Source organism: Pantherophis guttatus, chromosome 3 (assembly GCF_059756535.1).
Source record: "Pantherophis guttatus breed Tessera chromosome 3, ASM5975653v1, whole genome shotgun sequence".
Taxonomy (NCBI): domain Eukaryota; kingdom Metazoa; phylum Chordata; class Lepidosauria; order Squamata; family Colubridae; genus Pantherophis; species Pantherophis guttatus.
The window spans coordinates 167,664,531-167,685,330 of NC_142065.1; the positions used below are offsets into that span (position 1 = coordinate 167,664,531).

The 20,800-nt window shown below is 36.4% G+C and overlaps 1 protein-coding gene across 3 annotated transcripts; it reads left to right on the forward strand.

The window, feature by feature from the left end:
• The first annotated feature begins 3,404 nt into the window (after positions 1-3,404).
• IMPACT (impact RWD domain protein) lies at positions 3,405-16,667 on the forward strand. Of its 3 annotated transcripts, none has more exons than XM_034429628.3 (11): positions 3,405-3,548; positions 5,136-5,264; positions 5,651-5,703; positions 8,081-8,143; positions 8,843-8,928; positions 9,510-9,638; positions 10,956-11,050; positions 13,930-14,003; positions 14,396-14,486; positions 15,767-15,901; positions 16,357-16,667. In XM_034429628.3, the coding sequence occupies exons 1-11, from the start codon at positions 3,507-3,509 to the stop codon at positions 16,423-16,425; spliced, it is 966 nt and encodes a 321-aa protein (XP_034285519.2). In that variant the 5' UTR covers positions 3,405-3,506; the 3' UTR covers positions 16,426-16,667. The 3 variants fall into 3 exon arrangements, 2 of the variants coding, with proteins under 2 accessions (XP_034285519.2, XP_034285520.2); XM_034429629.3 differs by having other exon boundaries at positions 3,411-3,548; positions 9,513-9,638; XR_015733602.1 differs by having other exon boundaries at positions 3,413-3,548; positions 14,396-14,503.
• The last annotated feature ends 4,133 nt before the right edge of the window (positions 16,668-20,800 follow it).

The window sequence follows — 20,800 nt, forward strand, 5'->3', positions numbered from 1 at the left end:
TAGCACATACGTTTTAGCTAAATTATTTGAACTGAAACAGTTAAAATAATGGCAGCCTTTGGTTAAACTACAATTTCCACAATGCCTGATAATTTGGACAGAATAACTGGCTGATAGGTGGAGTCCAACCAACTTTTAAGAACAAGATTCCACACGGCTGAACTAAAACTAAAAACTAAACTAAACTATTCTCAGCTTTGAACGTAGGTCTTTATAAATATTGGAATAAAAATAGTTGTGTACTGCAGGCAGCTAACACAACCTGCAAGTTTCATATTGTCTTTCGTGCTAACTTCCTATCTTAAACAAAATCAAGTACAATTTATATTGTTTCTTCTAAATTTATGCTTATTGCTGGCTTTTGCAACATATACATTTTTTTTCCTTCTCTACTGTTTGTTCTTGGCTCCAATCATATGCAGGGGAAAAAAACCTGATTTTAAAGACATTCCAATTGGTCTCATAGGCTGCCTACATTCTGACAACCTGGTTTCCCTGCAATTCCCAGAAATATTTTTTTTCCTCAAGAGCCTTGGCATCAGTGTGGATTTGCTGTCAGAATGCAATTCTGGTACTGGTAGCTGCATTTAAAGCTCTTCATGGTTGGGGGCTGGGTTATGTGCAGACTATCTCTCCTCAGAGCTGTCTACCCATCCTGTTAGATCTGGCAGGAAAGGCATGCCTTGGGTACTGTCAAGAGTTACATCTGACAAGACTCAGGAAGAAAAGGGTCTTTTCAGCTCTGGTGTCCACCTTTTGAAATACCATGCTCCCGAGATCAGATTTGCCTTTTCTCAAGGCATTAAAAATTTGGCTTTGGCATTTAGCCTGGCAGTATGGCTGGGCCTGTTTCCTGATTAATTTCAATGCAGGACACCATGAATGTCCTTGTGTGTCCACTATGTATGTCCATTAACCCTAACCCTATGAAGTTTTATAGTACAAAATTGATGTGTTTTTTTTAATGGTTGCTTTACTGTGTTTCTAACACAATTAAAAACACTTGTTTTTAATTATTATCAGAACAGTCATATATATGAGAAGGATGGCAATATACATTTAATAAATATTTAGAGCAGAGTTTAATTGTGGCTTATCACATTAAACCAAAAATATGGTTTATTTAGTAAGCGGGACTTAAACTGATCATTGGTTAATTACCTGGTTTCTATTTTCTACAGGTAGTTCTTGGGTTACAATGGCAACTGGAATCAGAATTTCTGTACCCAAGCAATGTAGTTGTAAAATGTGACATCATGTGACTAAACTCAGCATCAGCAATCCCAGCAGCAGTGCCGTCTTTAAGCAGGAATCGTGGATTGTTAAGTGAGGCTGTCATTGCAATTTGCAATTTCCTGCTGGCTTCTGAGAAGCAATCAATGGGGAAGCTGGTTGAATATTACAAGTTCCAGGAAGCTTTCATGCAGGTTGACAGGCAGTTGAGTGTCATGGATTGTGGCCAGGTGGGGGAAATGGTCAACTCTGTAGCACTCTGGGCAGGGGTTCTGAGGCACTGTGTAAGATAGATAGGCAAGCTGTGCTGCTGCTGTGAAGGCAGGGGAAAGGACTGCCACTTCAAATAGTCACTGAATGAGCAGTCATTAACCAAGAACTACCTATACATTTTTCCATTACATTAATCCAAAATAAATCTTTTGTAGCACCTTGTTCAGTGATGTATATGGATTTTGAAGAAAGAGTTCTAGTTCAACATAGATCAGATTGATTCATGTCAAAAGTCAGGTAAATACTTGGATATTATTTCAGATATCTGAATAACTAATTCCACCATCTAGACCTAAGAAAAGTAAAATAAAAACATATTTCCCTGTGCATAAATAAATTATGGAAGCTGCATTTCACATGCACTGTAATATTTAGATACACTTATTATCCATGGCCATTTATTCAGGTACTACATTATCAGGTATGTATGAATGAACTAATGTATATAATTTAAGCACTGAAGGCAAATATTTATCAACAACATATGGAAAAGACCACTGAATTTCTACACAATTACAGTCAATGATTCTATATTCTCACAATCAGATTTGATTACCGTATATGGCTAGTTGCATATAACAATAGAGAAAGTGTCTGTACCATTTATTATTGCCAAGAATATCACTTAAGCTTTATATCATCAGGCAAAGATGTTTTCATTTGCATAGAGATGCGACTTCTCAATGTTATTTATTTGTGCAGGCATGTGCATGCAGGCAGAAAGACACATAGTTTGCTATTTCTGGTTTTATTGCATAGCTTAAAATATGTTTTTTCTACTTGACACATTTTTGAAAATTGCCCCACACGGCAGTGAAATAAGTAGTTTTTAAAAATATAATAAATATTTATTATATTTAAATATTTAAATATTTATTTTTTAAATGAAAGTAAGAATAATACCCCTTGAAATGTGAAATAAAAACAAATCATGAAAGAAACCAGTATATTCTGCTAATTCAGAGTGGCCCTTATTCTGAACTGCTTAGTTTCCCAACTTTCATATTCATCAATTAGACAGTATTCTGAACCAATCCACGGGGGATCTGAACCAATCCTTTAACCATTAGTACAAATATCAATATAAGAAGAATCTAAATGATTTATTTTTTATTATAACATGCATTGCATTTTCATTTAGGTCTATTTTCACTGCTTGTAAACTGTGTGGGGTCAGTATTTGTCCTGTGAATAAGTAACTGTAATACTTAAGTTTTAAAAAAGCGTAAGTTTAGAATCAAGTTATATCAGTTTATTAAATTCTTTTCATGCAGTTTGGTCTATTAGTTCTATACTATCTAACTTCAGAATTCTTTGCAATTTATTTATTTATTTTTTTGTAGAAAGGTTTCCATAACTGATTCTAGAAAAGTATCATCTCTCCTTTTGACATTAAAAAAAAGCGTTCCCGGTATATTTCCTTCTTACTCCAGCCAATTGCAAACTCACGTCCATATTCTTGTTCAGAAAACTACATTTAAATCACATCGCACATCATCCCTATTAATTGAAGCATGGACCCAACCAGGGCAGCAAGGAGGTTTTCCTAAAAAAAGGCAAGATTTGGTGTTCAAATAAACCCAATACATCAGTTTTAAACTATATTATTCTTATTTATTTGATACATACAAATTAATGTATAGAAAAATAGATTTTTAAATAAAAACCTGGAAACCCAAATAAGCATCTGGGTTTAAAAACCCAGCACTGGCAACCCTGCACCCTACTCGGTTTACGAACGCGGGCTCTTTCTCACAATCATCCGCCCCAAGCCCGAAGACCCCCAAAGCGTGTCGGAAGCTTCCCGGGCGCTCTTAGAGGGCTCTCTTATCCCGGGCTCTCTTATCTCTGCTTTGCATTCAGTTGAAATGCGGGAGGAGGCGAAGAGCTTCAAGCGCACCACTGCGCGTGCGTGGAGTGCAGACACAACTCGTCCGGCTTTCCCTTCAAAGGATCTGTGAAGTTCCGTAGGACAATGAGACCCACCTTTCGTAGGAGGAATGGCGGCGGCGCCGAGCGACTCGGAAACAACGCAAAAGCAAGTAAGCAGTGCTCGGCTCCATGTGATAGGAAAGTGGTGGTGATGGTTCGGTTTTAGCCAAGAGGCGAGGAGTTTGGTTCTGCGAACATGACAAAGGGGGTGGGGATAGGGGGTGGGCTCGAAGGGAATGGTCAGATTTGGGATTCTCTCCCACATTAGAAACATCCGGCGACCAGGTGGCCACGCAGGGATCAGATATAATAATTCAATGAAGTTCGTAAGTGGGGAGTTGAAGCAATAGGCGCTTGCAGACCATGCTCTGAGATACACTGCCTTTGAACATGGAAGTTCTACTTAGCTATATCACTGTTAGTAGTTTTCAAAACATCTATCCTTTACTATTCATGTCAAAAGAGAAGGTTGCAACCGACAAAGCCTGTAAATTTCACAAGTCCAAGCAGATTCGGGAAAGCGTCAAATAGGTGTACAGCAAGCTGTGGGTGCCATCCATGGATTCCAGCAAGCCTATAGGTTTGAGAAGCTAAAGTGTTTTGAAAAAATGCTCAAAATCTGTGTTCAAAATCCTTCATACCCCTCCACTCTTTGGCAATCTTGAAATATCCAGAAAAGTGGAGAGTGGGACTACTAAAGCCCAGAACCTTGCAGAATTGTGTGTATTGTTCTAGACCTCTCTTTTTGAAGTTCAAGGAACATGTTTATTTCATGCAACTTTCATTTCCTTTAAAATTATAAAATATTAATAATTTATTTGCCCAGTGTTCCTATTAGTTTGATTTCCTCAACTATATCTTTCCTACTGACATGTTAGGTCAAGGCACCTACACACACACACGCACACACACACACACACTTTCCATGGGTTTTCTCAACTCTTTGAATATATAATATAGCAATAGCACTTAGACTTATATACCACTTCACAGTGCTTTACAGCCCTCTCTAAGCGGTTTACAGTGTCAGCATATTGCCTCCAACAATCTAGGTCCTCATTTTACCGGCTTCGGAAAGATGGAAAGCTGAGTCAATATTGAGCTGATGAGACTCGAACTGCCAAACTGCTGGCAGCCAGCAATCAGTAAACTGCAGCCTGCAGTACTACATTCTAATCACTGCGCCACCACGGCTTAATATAATAAAAATGTGCTTGGACTTCAAAAAACAGAAATAGATGATACTTTGTGCTGGGATGTACAAAAATCATACACAACAGGAAGTAAAAAAAAAAAATCACTGTTTGTTAAAATGTGCATACTCTTCTTACCCAGTATTTGAAAGTGGTGATAACATCAAATATTTATATTCTGCAGTCTGATATATATATGGTTGGATTGCTAGATCCTGTTGTAGCTGGATCTTTATGTTGGGAGCTTTTTTATATCTCTAATAAAAGCTAATTATATATCTGAGCTTTATCTTTTCACTCTTCCACTGCAAACACCTCAGAGTTTCTAGACAGGTATTTATTTCCATTCTCTTTCAGCTATAATTGCAAGCCATTTCTGAAAAAAACTTGCCAAGAAAACTTCAGGGATTTGTCTTAAAGAATTGGACATGATTGAACAGAAGGGGAAAAAAAGGGTTCAAAGTAAAATAACTTAAACTAATTACATATAACATCATTTTGCAGACCGAAGAAATTGAAGCTCTATCAGCTATATATGGTGATGAATGGTGCACTGTTGATGAAGATGAGAAAATTTTTTGCATTAAGATTAGTGATTGCTTAGCACAGCCAAAGTGGACTCTCAATTTGCAGGTAAATTTATAGTTACATAATTGGGGTTATACTTTGAAAGTAGACCTCATCAGAGTATAGGGTTTCTCTTTGTAGGTTTTTCTTTTTCTTTCTCTAAAACAATTTTAATGTTAGGTATAGTTGTCTCTTTTAAAAATTGCTAGTAGTGCATACAGTTCTGCAAAGAGTTGGAAAGGGGGAGAATTAAATGACCTTTATGCTCTCAGATCTGTTTATAGAAAAACAAATTGTACTTACTTTATCGTATAGGACTGTATAGTCTAAGACTACATCTTTTTGTGTACTTTTATAATATTACAGTATTTCAGAATTGATCTTATGGATATTTTTCCCAGCTATTTTTTTAAAGAAGATACTATTGCTAGTTGACTGTTAAAATCTTGCAGGTGATTCTGCCTCCTGAATATCCAACTTCAGCACCACCTATTTATCAACTTAAGTAAGTACATGCTTTCCAGAACGATATATCATTGTAATAATAGGCAACTCTTAACTATAATCCTCCCCAAATAATTTTGTTATGCTGTAACAGAAACTCTAAAATATTTTCATTTTTTTTAGCTTTCCTACATAGCAGCCACACCTGTTTTATTGCCAGACATCCAATAGCTGATGCTATGTAGCTTATATATAGCTTTAATTTCTGTTTGAGGTATTTTTTTTTATAATAGGTATTTTGTTTTGTTTCAATTTTCAATAATCTTATGTTTGTGTTTTATTTTATGCTACTTTTATTTTGGTCTGTATTATTTGTTGGTTCTGTGGTTAAACTCTGCTGGCCAGTCTGTAGATTGTGAATATGTAGTATATAAAGGAACACAATGAATGAATAAAGAAATTCATATTCTTTGAAGAGTTGGGAGAAAAAGGATGCACTTATGTAGAATTGGAGGAGATCAACCCTGACTGCTCTTTAGAAGGCCAGATCCTGAAGATGAAATTCAAATACTTTGGCCATCTAATGAGAAGGAAGGACTCACTGGAGAAGAGCCTAATGCTGGGAAAGATTGAGGGCAAAAGAAGAAAGGGACGACAGAGAACGAGGTGGTTGGATGGAGTCACTGAAGCAGTAGGCATGAGTTTAAATGTATTCCAGAGGATGGTAGAGGACAGGAAGGCCTGGAGGAACGTTGTCCATGGGGTCGTGATGGGTCAGACACAACTTTGCAATTAACAACAACAAAAAATGTAGAATTAACATAGAAAAGACCTGAATAAACAGAAAGATCTTCAACAATTGTTCAAAAAATACAATGGGCACCTCACACCTCTCAGAGAGGGAACATTCCAAAGTGCAGACACCAACTGAGAAGATGTGTACCCATATCTACAGCGTCTCATTATCAGGGTTCTTGATTATCAGATTGATTACCAGAGTTCTTGAGAAAAGAAACAGAAGATATGTGACCCCCTTATGAAATAGATTATCTGGATTAATTTCAGTCTGGAAATGGTATTGATCGCTCTAGTGAATGGTTGCTGGCAAGATTTAGATGGAGGTTGTGTATCCTCTCCTTAACCTTTCAGTAACATTAAATATCATCAACCATGATACTTTGGGGGGATTGTTTGTGAGCGTTGGGGATTGGAAACATTTTAGTGCATGGTTCTTTTGTTTTCTGAGTGGGCAGTCCTAATCAATCGTCAAATCCTTGTATAGTCTGGGGTGGGGTACTCAGGGATTGGCATTTCTATTTTTACATATGTGTGAAGTCGCAGGGAGAGGTCATCCAGTAATTCAGGATGTTGAATAATGAGTAGCTAATATAATCCAGTTTTACTCTCTGACTGGGCATGCAGTGGAAGATGTGTCAAGGAGACCCTTTGTTCAGCTTCAACTGGTGTGCCAATTTGGCCTTTCGAGGATCTGCCCGATAATGGTAACAATAGTTTATGCCCCTAATCTCTTGGTTATATTACTGCAATTTACACTTCATGGGGTTGCCCTGAAGGCAAGTTGGAAGGAGTGTGGCACTGAATGTCATTACCTGCATGGTGATTAGAAATTAGTAGAATTGTATCAATTTTGTGGGAGTGCATTGATAGCCAGTAAGCATTCGGATACTGTTCAAAGTGCTGTTAATCCATTATGGCTTGACTTCTCATTACCTTTATTTACTACTATCTGATCTGGATAAATCCTGTTTGCCCAACACATTTAGACCAGGGGGATCTTGTAGGTTCCTTCCCCTTAAGACATGAAGGTGGTAGAGACTCCAAAACAGACTTTCTTGGTCATAACTTCCTTTCCCTGAAATAGCATACTTCCCATGGTCAGGTTGGCTCCCTCCTTACTGTCATTTTACAAGAATGTTATAACAGTGGTTTTCCAAAGAGCCTTTGATAGAGGGGTATTACCTGACTGGAAGCAGCTGCTGATGGGGCATTGACAGTTTAGGTCAGAGTTTCTGAACTTCAGCAACTTTAAGACATGTGGACCAACTCCCAGAATTTCCCAGCCACACATCTTAAAGTTGCTGAAGTTGAGAATCACTGCTTCATGCTAAGACGAGGCTAGATGTGGGAATGTTCTTATTCTGTATTTTACTCTGTTAACACTAGGCTACTTAAAAACCTAATTATTACTTAAACATGGATGCTCTCCAATTCATTGGAGAACCTAGGATGAATTGGGGAGCGTATATGTTTATATAATAATTATACTCCGTACAATATACATTAAAAATTTAAGCGTAGATGTTTAATAATTATATTGTAACTATACTTATTAATAACTTGCAATTTTGATGGTACATAAATAGGATATGGTTTAGAAAATGCTATCAATAGAAACTGACATGCTCATTATGTTCCAGTGCTCCTTGGATTTTACAAAAGGAATATGCAGAACTGGCAAATCATCTAGAAGAAATCTATGTGTAAGTAGTATATATTTCTATCCTGTTTTAAGGTACAGTTTTAAAAATGTACAGTATTTGTATTTTTAAAAATCTAAATACTGATAATTCCAGCAGGTGGCAGTACAATGCAAAAAGTATAGTAAAACCGATATGTTTCCAAAAAATTTATATACCTAGATTTTAGACAGGGAGAATGGGCCTCTTTTCTTTCATGATCAAGAATTATTTGAAGAATTATGTTTGGGATCCAGAGATCTACATGATCAAAACGTATGGCAAGTTAAATGTCATACATTTCTGTAACAAAGTACTGCCTACCCCAAATTGCTTTTGCAAGTCTTCTTAATGTTATATGGTGATAATTGCACATAATAAAGAGACATTGCAGAAACTCTTGTGTTTGCTGCAGCATAACTGTGCCTTCTAAAGCTTCTAGTTAAACCCATGCTAAGAGATCTGAATAGACTCATTTTGGGAAAGCCCCTGAGGTTGAATGACAGGTACTGATTGGTGTTCCCCATTTGGATCATTACTGTATGTAAAAGTGATTTTCTGGGAGAAAGTTTAGAGAAAACAAAATTGGAATTTTACATGAGGTCAATTTACCAGGTGCTTTGTGGGCCTTATTCTGTGATATTAAAATATAGGATTTTTCGCATTCAGTTCTTATTTCTAAATTAAGAGCTTGATATATCATCTGTAATTGGCTTGTTTCAGACAGAACCTTGGTGAAAGCATTCTTTATCTGTGGGTAGAGAAGATACGTGAGGTTTTGATAGAAAAATCCCAGTCATCTGAATCGGGTAATATGCAATGTGTTGTTTGGCCTCTTTATATAGCAGGAAATTGGCTTATAATTGAAAATAAGTAGAAGATATTTGTGGACAAAATGAAATGTAGCAATATGAGGGGCATTATGGCAGCGTAGCAAATAGGCCAAACTTTTTCACTTTGAAATGTTAGCTATCTTGCCTGTCCACTTACCTGTATTTTAGTTTCTATATATGATTTCCATAGTGTCATTTTACTATTGACATAGGGTCATGATTAGGTGCATGTTGTCGTTTCTGCAGTGTTATATTTCAGAGAGTGAGCAGGTGAAATATGCAAGCTTTATGAATTGGATAGATCGATAGATCAATAGACAGACAGACAGACAGACAGACAGACAGACAGACAGACGAAGTGTTACATATTTCAAGTTTGATAGAAAACACATAAAGGTCAGGAAAATACTACAAGCACCTGTAAATCTTCAAATATAAAAAATACATAAAGATGTAGTGGGCAAAATAGCATGGAAATGGAATTTTAATATTGATTTCTTTAGAGCTCTTGCCACTGAAATACTGTAAGTATTAACTCGCATTGATTTTTTTACCAGTAGGCTCAGATAATAAAAAAATTACAGAAGAAACAGATGTGGACTATGAAGAAGAATTTGCACTGGAATATGAACTTCTTCCAGATTGTACAGCTATAAAGTTGAATTTTGATCTGTCTGAAAAAAAAGGTAAAGTTGCTATTGCTGTCCCATTATAGTTCACTTAAGCTTATATAACAATAAAGAGGAAAAGCAGCTCAAGGGATATGAGAACATGAAGGCCCTATGAAGAGAATGAGATAATAACAACAGAGAAGTTGCTCTACAGTATATTAAGACAAGTCACTGGTTCATCTAGCTTTGTAATATTAACACAGATTGCCTTCATCATTAGGAAATGAGAGTGCTTTTTTCTTCTTCGATAATGGGATGGACATGGACCTCCTACTTGTCAAACATACGTTTTACTATTGTACAAAGGTGTGACAGGGCCATGCAGTTTCCTCTTCCCTATGTCCATATATCAGATATGAATATATGAATTGGGGAAAGTGTTGAAATAAACACTGCTTCAGGATCTACAGCTCTGGCTACATAGGATTCCAACATACATGTGCATATACACATACATATACTGTACATATTCATATATAGTTGCTTATATTTCTATATCTCAGATATTTGTTAAGACTGTGCAGTCCTTTGGATCTGATTTTTAGAGATACTTCATAATGCACAGGATTCTAAGCAAATATGTCAGTTTCTAAAATCTAGGTCCTAGTTGAAACAAGAAAGGAACAAATAACAGAATTCTAAGATGAAGGAATCTTAATTCCTTAACCTAGTTTTCTTGGTTCTTTGTAAATAGTATAGTGAGATATTGGTGATTAGATTATTTGGGCTAAGTGTGAATTTTTACTTCTACAGTCTGTTTCTTTGTATTCTTCTATCTCAGTGTTGGCGAACCTTTTCGGTACCGAGTGCTGAAACGGGAGCACACGTGTGTGAGGGGGGCGCCAGAAACCAGAAGAGCAGCTCCTTGGCGCACATGCGCGGGAGCACCAGAAACCGGAAGAGCAGCTCCCCCGCGTACATGCGCGCGCCGGGAAGCTAAGCTTCCAGTTTCTGGCGATCGTCTGGTTTCTGGCACACATGGAACCCGGAAGAACAACGAAAGACGGCTGGCATGCCCAGAGAGATGGCTCTGCGTGCCACTTCCAGCATGTGTGCCATAGGTTCGCCATCATTGTTCTATCTTGTTTCCTCGTTTGAGCTAACCCATGCTTTGCATTTGGCTGAAAAACAGGATTAAAGTCTTAAAAGCAATAAACATAGAAAAGGAAAATTTTAAAGATTGATGAACATGACTAGAAATCATTGTTTGTTGTTAATATTTAAAGAGCCCAGAGATAATATTTGTGAAGAAAATATTTCAAAATTCTATTTGAAATAGTAGGAAGTTCAGTAAGCTATCCTTGCACAAAATCTGAATTTTTCAATTTTCAGATGAAGAGTTACCTCCAATTTATCATGGGAACCCAATTACAGACCGACGAAGCACATTTCAGGCACATTTAGCACCTGTTGTGTGCCTCAAACAGGTTAGTAAAGCCTGCTTTCAATCAATCATGTCATTATGTTATCCAATAGGTTATACTTATTGGTTCAGCATATTCACATCTATAAATTAATTGAAAAACATCAAAGGCCTCCCGACTCTCAGCTGATTTGCTCTCAGCTGTTTTGCACAGGACTCTGCTGCTTGCTGCAAAGAGGTTAATTATTGGAACAGATTTTTTTTCCTTGTGCTAATCAAGCTATGATGAAAACAAAAATGAAAGTAAACAGCAAGCTGTTTGCTGTTTGCTGTTACGAGGCAAAATTGCTCAGAGGCAGAGGGAGATTTCTTTTTCTTCTTTTTCTCACCAAAAAAGGTAGGTGCATCTTATACTCCGGTGCGTCTTATACTCGGAAAAATATTGTATTTTTAATGCGGGTCTGATATCTGGACTGGATCATTATCTGTTGGTATCTAAGTTAGTTTGCATGGAAAATAACCAGTAGTGGATTTCACTTACTTTCGCTACCGGTTCAGAACTCTGAGTGTGAGTCCCCGCTTGCTTCGCTTGCGGTGCTTCTGCGCATGCACAGAACCTTCTGCGCATGCGCAGAGCATCCGTGATGACGTCTGGGTAGGTGGTTGGAGCCTCCCGCCGCTGCTACTGGTTCACTCGAACTGGGGCGAACCGATAGAAACCCACCACTGAAAATAACATTTTATTTGGTGAATCATCATTTTCTTTTTCCTGGTGTGTTTTTATTCAAAAACATCAAAGTTTTAATTACAAGCGGCATCTTTATCATTAGATGTTCAGAAACTATTAAAATAGAAAGCCGGGTATAATTTTAATTAAAAACAGTTACAATTATTGTATTTCCTGTCTTGTCTCAGATATTTATATTGGCAAAATATACAAAAATACAGTAGCATGACAGGTAGATAGCTGGGTGGAACCAACTATATTAATAGGCAGTGTTGCAAGTTATTCAAAGATTTTGACAATGCCAGTTTATCTACCTCTACTATCATGTCGTTGTGACTAAAGGTTCCTATAAGATATCACTTATTGTTATGCAATAGTCACACAGATCAGAGAACAGCATGGGTGGGCAGATAAAATATACACACAAAGCTCCTATTGATTATAAAGTCCCTGGTTCTCCTCAGGTTATTTGACCTCAGTGCCCATTATCCATAACTACTGCGATTAAGGTTTTTATTGATTAGCTCCACCAATATCTGGAAGACTATGGATAACCCACTTGTGGGGCCCATTTGTTTTGGGATATATTCCATTACACTTAAAAGTTTTTAAAGAAAAGCTGCTTTTCTTCATGCACATGTCTCATGATGTTCCGATTTATTCCTTTTTACGTGTGTTGTGCAACATTTTTGTTATATACAAATGAACCTATAGGTAATTATAGCACTCTTTATTTAGCCACATTGACCTCCTCGGTCACTTATCTTGGCCTTTTAACTAAGATCAAGTGTAGGAAGAGAGAGATATTGTATATGAGAAGTATGAGCTACACTTCAGCAGTGTTCTTCTCACCGACACAGTAAGAGAATTTGCTTTGAAATAATGGAAACACAACAAAGATAAATATTGAAGATGTATTTTGATGACTCTAGAGGAATGACTTTTCTCTTTTGAATTAAATGCTGTTTGCTTGCCAGACATGTTTTCTCAAGCTCTCAGAGCTTTAATATTGTTTTGCTTAAAGTGGTATTAATTATGCATTGTTTATTAAAACAGTTTCTTTACACAGCCTTTATTATATAGGGAAATGTAATCTCTCTGATAAGAATAATACAGTTGTTACTATATTTGAAGGGAGACAGGAAAAAGACAACTTAAAAAGTACACCCTAATTATTTATTGAAATCTTTTGTGACTGTAATGCAGATAATGGAAACAGATGTGTTAGAGAAGACATATTTATTACTACAAGCTAACCCATTGGATTCTGCAATTTACTAGGAAGGATGCAAGCAAAGTTAAAATATTTCAGTCCTATATATTTTGATTTCATAGAAGAAAAGCACTACAGAATATAGCGACTTAAGTATCACTAATGGGTTAGTCATACTTAGAGGAGATTTCCTGATTTTTGTAAGTGTATTCTTAATTAGGCCCAAATCTAGATCCAACCCAACAATATGAAATATTAATGTTGAATACCAAAGATTAAATCTGCTAACTTAATTACTGCTGTTTCATATTTATCCTCGAGGATGATTTGAGTTTCTATAAATTGGATAGTGCTTTTTTGTGGCATCTGATAAGAATTGATTAGTTTTGACGACAATATTGGTAATATTATTTCTATCATTTAGTGTGGAATCTGAAAGCTGCTCTATTTTCTATGTATGTTAACACCATCAATTTATAACTTGTTTTTACATCTCTTTCCACAATTTTTTCTTCTACATTTTTGCCTGCTTGATTTCTTTATTTTATCCATAACGCTTATTTAATATAATAATAAATGCCTTGCATCCTAAATTCCTACTCAATTCAGTTAAGGAGGAAAGTTACTTCTGGGCATTTGCCATCTCCCTGTTGTCTATTCTTATCATCTGTTCCTAAGAATTTACCAAATCTTAGAAGCAGAGTTCCCTAAAGGAGCAATTTTGTGATCTCTTTTCTATTGAAGGGAAGGAAGTTAGAATTCAAATTTATGTTTCTGCCCCAATTGTCAGCCAAGAGTGCTTCTCAAAAGGGCTAGAAAGTACAATCTATTCTAAGAGAAATAGAGTGTGTTGGCTAAAATATGCATTTTATATTCTCAGATCAAAGTTGCACTTAATTGTATTCAAATATACAAGACTTAAGCATCAATAAGTAGTTTGCAAAATCTCCAAGTAAAGTGTATAAATCCTAATTATTGCCTGAAACTTTATTTTTCTTCCAAGGTGAAAAATATTCTTGCTGAGTTGTACAAAAATAAGAAAATAGCCAGTGCTACTCACAACATATATGCTTACAGGTGAGTAGCTAAGATTGGATAGTAATTATTGCCAAATAATGAAGAGGATAAAAGTCTACTAAATAATGATCTGTCTCTTGGTTCTATATCTTCAGACCCAATAGAATTACATGTGATTATTCATAAATTATGGGGGTGGGGGTTATTATTTTATTATTTTTCTTTTTATTCTTTTTATTTCTTTTAAATGGCGTTTTATGCCCTTGTAAGCTGCCTTGAGTCTCGATTTGTGAGTAGGCAGCAATATAAATTTTACAAATAAATTAGTCATGGATTTTAGAGAATTTTATAAAAGCAGTAGCTTGATGTAATATGAGCAAGCAAGCAAATGTAATATGATATAGAATCAGACACATATTTCCATTGTGATCTAATATTGTTTTTATTTTAAGGATATACTGTGAAGACAAGCAGACTTTTTTACAAGATTGTGAAGATGATGGTGAAACAGCAGCCGGGGGTCGTCTTCTCCATCTTATGCAGGTGAAAGGAATCAATTGGTAACAAGATATTTTTCATTCTTTGTAGCCATGACATTTATGATCAGGAGATTCATAGCCATAGCATTCTAACCAGACAAACTTTTGTTAATGGGTACAGTGGCCTATTTGAGAGGATTATTTGTTATTTAGAATATTTTTATCAATGATGGGTGAAAATTCAGACAAGAGATCAATAATTGGTATATTGAATGAAAATATTACTAATTTTCAGAATCATAAAGTGGCAATTGGTGTTTAAAGTTCTCCCGCTTATCTCTAACTTTTTCTTGCCTATGATTCATATTACTGCCTGGACAGGATGAATAATTTTAGAATGAAGTATCATATTTTTTGGAGTATAAGACACACTTCCCCCCTCCCTAAAAGAGGCTGAAAATTTGGGTGCATCTTACACTCCGAATGTAGCTTTTTTGAAGCTTTTTTTCATCCCTAATGAGATGCTAGCGAGTGAAGCGATTTTCTGCGCTTCGCCTGCTTTTCTCATTGCTGCTCCCTCCAACAATCAACTGTGCTTTAGAAGCTGTTTTTCAGTCCTAACGAAGCGCTAGCTAGTGAATTCGCCTGCTTTTCTCATTGCTTCTGTCTCCGACGATCAGCAGTGTTTTAGAAGTTGTTTATTATCCCCAACCATGTGCATTTCTCCTCCTATTTTCCTCCCCCAAAACTAAGGTGTGTCTTATACTCCGATGCATTTTATACTCTGAAAAATACAGTAATAGTCAGTGTTTCCAATCATTTCTTTGTGGACTATAAATCCATCATCGAAAACAAAATTGTAGGTTATATTGTCTGAAAAAACTTAGATTGGAAAGGCAATGCTAAATTATATGGTGAATAGGTAAGATCTAGGTTTGCTTTGCCTTGGAAGAGTACGGAAAATAAATATGAAGCATCTAGCCATCTTTTCAGTTATTGCTGATGGCCTGACTGACAGAATAAACAGGAGTTTAAAGTTACAGGAAAGAACATTGGACCTATTATAACTTCCTCCTTTCACCTATTAGAAAGCAGAAGCTCTGCTTTCAGAAGTTTTTGTTTAAAACTATATATCAAATTTGCATGGTGTCTGAAAATGATTTAAAACTGATTTAATGGCATCAACCACAACTATGAAGATGGCTTCTTCAAGTCATGGAGTCAATGCTGCAAAAGTTGGGTTGAGCTGACAATTAAGAAATGCTCGTTGTATGTAACAAAGTGAATTAGATGGTTGTAAATCATCTTCTAAATATGAATATGTATGTGATTTTTTTAATATAGATCCTGAATGTCCACAATGTTTTGGTGGTGGTATCCCGCTGGTATGGTGGTATCCTTTTAGGACCAGATCGTTTCAAACACATCAACAATTGTGCCAGAAATATACTTGTGGAGCAAAATTACAGTAATCTGTCTGTAAGTTTTTAATAAAATATCTATAGTAGCTTCCTTCTGATATGTTTCTTTTGGTATTGGTAAGGGTAAAGCTGAAATACATGTCTAATCAGTGACAATGAACGTCACTACTATAGTAGTATCCTGTAAGTGAATTTATCGAAGTGTTTTTTATTTAAGAAAAAAATATGAAAACTTTCTTGCAAGTTTTTCTCATTTAAACAATTATAACAATTTTATTACTTTTATAACCAATTTTTACCCAACACAAATTTTAATTTTAAATAATTTATATGTATAAAACTTTCCCCAAAGCATTCATGAAATAGGGATAAAGTAAGTGTAATAGAATATTAATTTTAGGTAATTAATCCCGATTATATGCTAGCAGTGTTCAGAAAAGAATGTGATCTGTGTAAAACAGTAACAATTAATTAGATATGTTTATCTGATTTTTTTATAATTTATTTCTCTAGCAAAATTCATCTAAGCCTCTTGGAAAGAACAAAAGAATGAGAAAAGACAAGAAGAAAGCAGAACATTGACGTATTTTGCAGAATTACATAGCAGTATTTCATCTTTCGACTGTCACCACTCAATGACTCTATATGACTTAATATTCTAAAACCTTTTGTTCCAAAAGCGTGAAAACATTTTACAGTAATAAAAAAAACATTTTTCTTCGTAAGAAAATTCAGCAACTACAGCAGTAGCAGCAGATTCAGAAAACACCTTCAATTTGTTCACTGTTTCAGCTGCTGAAAAATTAAAGTATTTCAATATAAAAGCTTCCCTCTGAATTTAGTCTTTGTGATGACTAAATGACTAAATGAGAAAGACAGAATTTCACTACCTTCTCTTTGTCCTTCTGGGATAAATATTTTAATAATGTATGGTAGTAAGAATTTGCTGTACTAAGCAACCACAAAGGTGGGGAAGAGGGGAGAAAAGAGAAAATAGTATATTTTGTTCTAGATTGCTGCAACCAGGGAAGTTTTATTAATGAACCCTGCCTTAGTGCAACACTGTGAATAGCTACGTATTGATGGAGAAGCCCTTGCATTTGGGAGCAGCTTGCAAAAGAAATAACGTTGATATTTGCTTGCAAAAAAGCAGCCAAGGAAGGGTGGATTTCCAACTATATAATTCTTACTTTGGGTGATGTGCACAGCTTATATTATCTGCCTAAATGTGTATCAGCTTTGTGATACAAGAATTTATAGTGCTGGGCTAGGACTCTGTTATCCTATGCCACAACTTTCCAATTGGCTTTGAACTGATCCTTGCTAGTCTGCACACTCACACACCAGGGGTGGGTTCTACTTACCTTTACTACCGGTTTGCATCGTGCCCACATGCACAGATCACCTATGATGATGTCTGAGTCAATGGGTGGAGCCTCCCATCAATTTTACTACCGATTCTTGCGAACCAGTCTGAACCGGGGACAACCCACCACTGTTACACATGTTTGCCTTTGAGTCAGTATTGACTTCTGGCCACTGCCTGTATTAGTCCCTACAGTTGTCTTCAAGGTCACCCAGCTGATTTTGTGCCTAAATTGGGACTAGAACTCACAATCCCTTAGTTTCTAGCCTGATGTCTAGCCTACACCAAACTGGCTTTCAGTGTAATCTATTTTATAGGTGCTATGATTATAAAAATGGAAGTAACATACATACATACATACATACATACATCATACATACATACAACATTGTATGTATGTATGTAAACTCCTTAGACAATAAGGCAAATGTATATCCCCTTCAAGTGACTTCATGGATTTGCCTATGTCATGTTTTTGGCAGAATTACAGAAAAAATCTAGGAAGCTTTTCAACTTCCCATAATAGCCTCCAGCCCTAATATTCTCTACAGGCCTCCCATCTGAATATTAATGAGGTCTGTCTGCTTAGCATCTCAACCTAGACAAGATTAGCCAGGTACTCTGACCTGCTGAAATACTGAACTGTGGATTGGGCTAAAAAAAACCTAACAACCAAGGGGAATGTACACATGTAAATAAATAGGAAGGATATGCAGCTCTTCAGATTCCATGCTGAAAATGTGTTTCAGAGTGGGGCTGGGTATCTACATCAACCATATGGGTGTCTTTCTAAAGAAGCTGCATTTTTGCTTGGCATGCACTGTAACTGCACTGTATGAAAAATAACCCTTTTAAGTTAAGGAGATTGCAGAGTTACTACTACACCTGTTCAGAGATACCTTGCCCCATCCTGCTGATGCTTTCTAAACTCAAATCAAGTATTTTCCTGGGGTTGCACAGCTATCATTTAGCGTCTTCAATAAGTAGGTACCACTGCCTTACAGGGTTTCAAAGTGCTTCATATCCCTGATAAATTGCTATTGCAAAGAACAGTAGTAGTCTTTAAATAAAAAGAAAATCGATTACTGTTCTTGTTAATTGGGAAGTTGTTTCTGTTATCTTACCATAATTGTAGATGCACAATGTATATCTTGAGTAAGTAGTTCAAGCAAGGGAGATCAATAGTTATTTTTACATCAGATCTGTTCTTTTAATTCTGGGGTCACCCTGAATCCCCAACTTCTGTAAAACATTCCAAAAAAACAAGTGGGCATTGTGACTATTACACAACCAAATAGGAGAGTGCTAGCCAAGTAAGTCTCATGACCCTTTTTTTTAAGAAGTAAGACTGTTCCCCTTAAAGCTACAGTGCAGAATTTTCTTCCTGTGCAGGGCCGCTCTTCGGCCAAGCCGTCATGCATGATTTAGTGAGGGTGAAACAAATCATAGAGATAAAATACCTATTTCCATAAAAGTGAGAATAAGCTTTAGAAAAGTAACTTTACATAAATCTTTCCTGACTATCTTCCTGAAACTGAAATTGAACTGTAGGCAATTTGCAATTGTGCTGGGGATGAATAAAATAATCCTAGTTTCTTAGCTGATGGATCTGACCTATCTTGTGGAAGGAATATTTGAACTTGAAAAAATGAGCTTCATGAAGATTTTCTACAAAACAGGAGAGATGTTGTTCTTGTATGGCCAATGCAACCACTTCCCTACAACCTCAAAGTATCCTCTGAGAAAATCCTACAGCTTGATGTAGCACCATTTCTTTAAAAGGGAGAAAGGTTTTCAATTTGGATTTAAGAAAACAGGAAAAATAACCAACTTGTTTTTGAAAGTAAGTGCTAATTTTTTCCGCCCTAGAAGTCAAATATTTCCCCATATTTCTTGGGAATGAATGGGTTCCCAAGAAGCTGATGGTGACAGAATGGGATATTTGCACCTTTAATTTAAAAAAATAAACATACGCATGGTATCATCAATAGCTGTGATTTAAAAAACACAATTTTATAGCCACCATTTGTAAAGGTCACAGAAATTGTTCCTATAGGAGCAGATTTTTTTTAAAAGGCTATTATAGATGCAAAAACTTGCCTTCAAAGGACCATATTTATCCTAATAAAGGAAAATGATTAATTATCCAACAAATCTTACTGAATTAGAGGACACTTGCTCCATTTGCTTATCTTTAGTATGCAAAGCTGCACAAATCTGCTCTCAGACAAACAACTGCTGGGAGACCCTTTAGTTATGAATCTTGCATTTATAATTCTGACTCTTGCTATGAATCAGCTATGAATCTTGCTTTTCACTTTTGGATTTACATTCTATTTAGGCTATGAACTCTTTGGGGAATGAACCAGTTTTGTAGCTATATTTTCATTTTTAGAGGAACAATTATGGAAGAACAGAGAAGATGATTAGATGATATGGATATCCAGTACTTCAGGTTTGATTCCAAAAAGATGCTTTACAGAACATAGAAGTGTGAATTTGGGCCTACCTGCCATCCTTTAAAGCAGCCATACCTTTTCTTAAACCAACAGGCAGCTGCAGAAGGCTGCACAATCTGGGGGAAAGATATGGCTGCTTTAAAGACTTGGTGATAAGCAAAGTCAAGGGGAAGCATGATTCATTTAACAACCACGTTACTAACTTAGCAACTGTGGTGATTCACTTAACAACTGTAGCAAGAAACATCGTAAAATGGGGGCACAACTCATTTACAAATGGCTTACTTAGCCACAGAAATTTTGGGCTCAATTTTGGTTGTAAATCAAGGACTAACTGTATTAATTATCAGGAATTATCCATTCCCAAACCGTCTTTCCTGATGAAAAAAAAATCTGATAGATGTTCAATTTTAGCACGGTGAAATGTTGTCTCTCTGTCCCACTTCTCACAGTTGCATGGCTTCTCACTAGCAACTGGTGTATTAAGCCAGTATTACACTTGGCTAAATTCTTGGGATTGAAACAGGAAAGCTCCCCAAGATTTTGTGTCTGTTTTGCAGTCATATGGGGATAAGGTAGTGATTGTTATGTGCTGCTTAAGGAAGATTCCATAGGGGCCTCCATTTTATCTCATCAACAACTTCCTTGTAGTGTAGCATAGGTTGGGCCAAGAATGACCAAGCCAAAATCATTTAGAGCAGGGGTCTCCAACCTTGGCAACTTTAAGCCTGGCGGGCTTCAACTCCCAGAATTCTGGGTCTTGAAGCCCGCCAGGCTTAAAGTTGCCAAGGTTGGAGACCCCTGATTTAGAGAGTGTTCATACCTGGGAGGGAGAGGCTTAATTCTAGCTCTTTCAACTCCTAATCCAACACCTTTACTACTACACCTCACTGGCTTTTTATCTAATAAGGAATCCACAGTTCTTCAGTCAGACCACAAATTCTAGTTCAGCTTCAATGTGGCAAACAGATTTCATTGTGAGATCTTAAATCTAGTTGGATAACAGTCTCTGTCTTGCGCAAGTATTTTGAACTCAACAAACTGTACCTTCTCTTTTGTTGCAAGTTAAAAAGGGGAACTTCTTGTCACATGTGGGACATAATAATGTAAATAGCTAGAACAGGCATCCAAA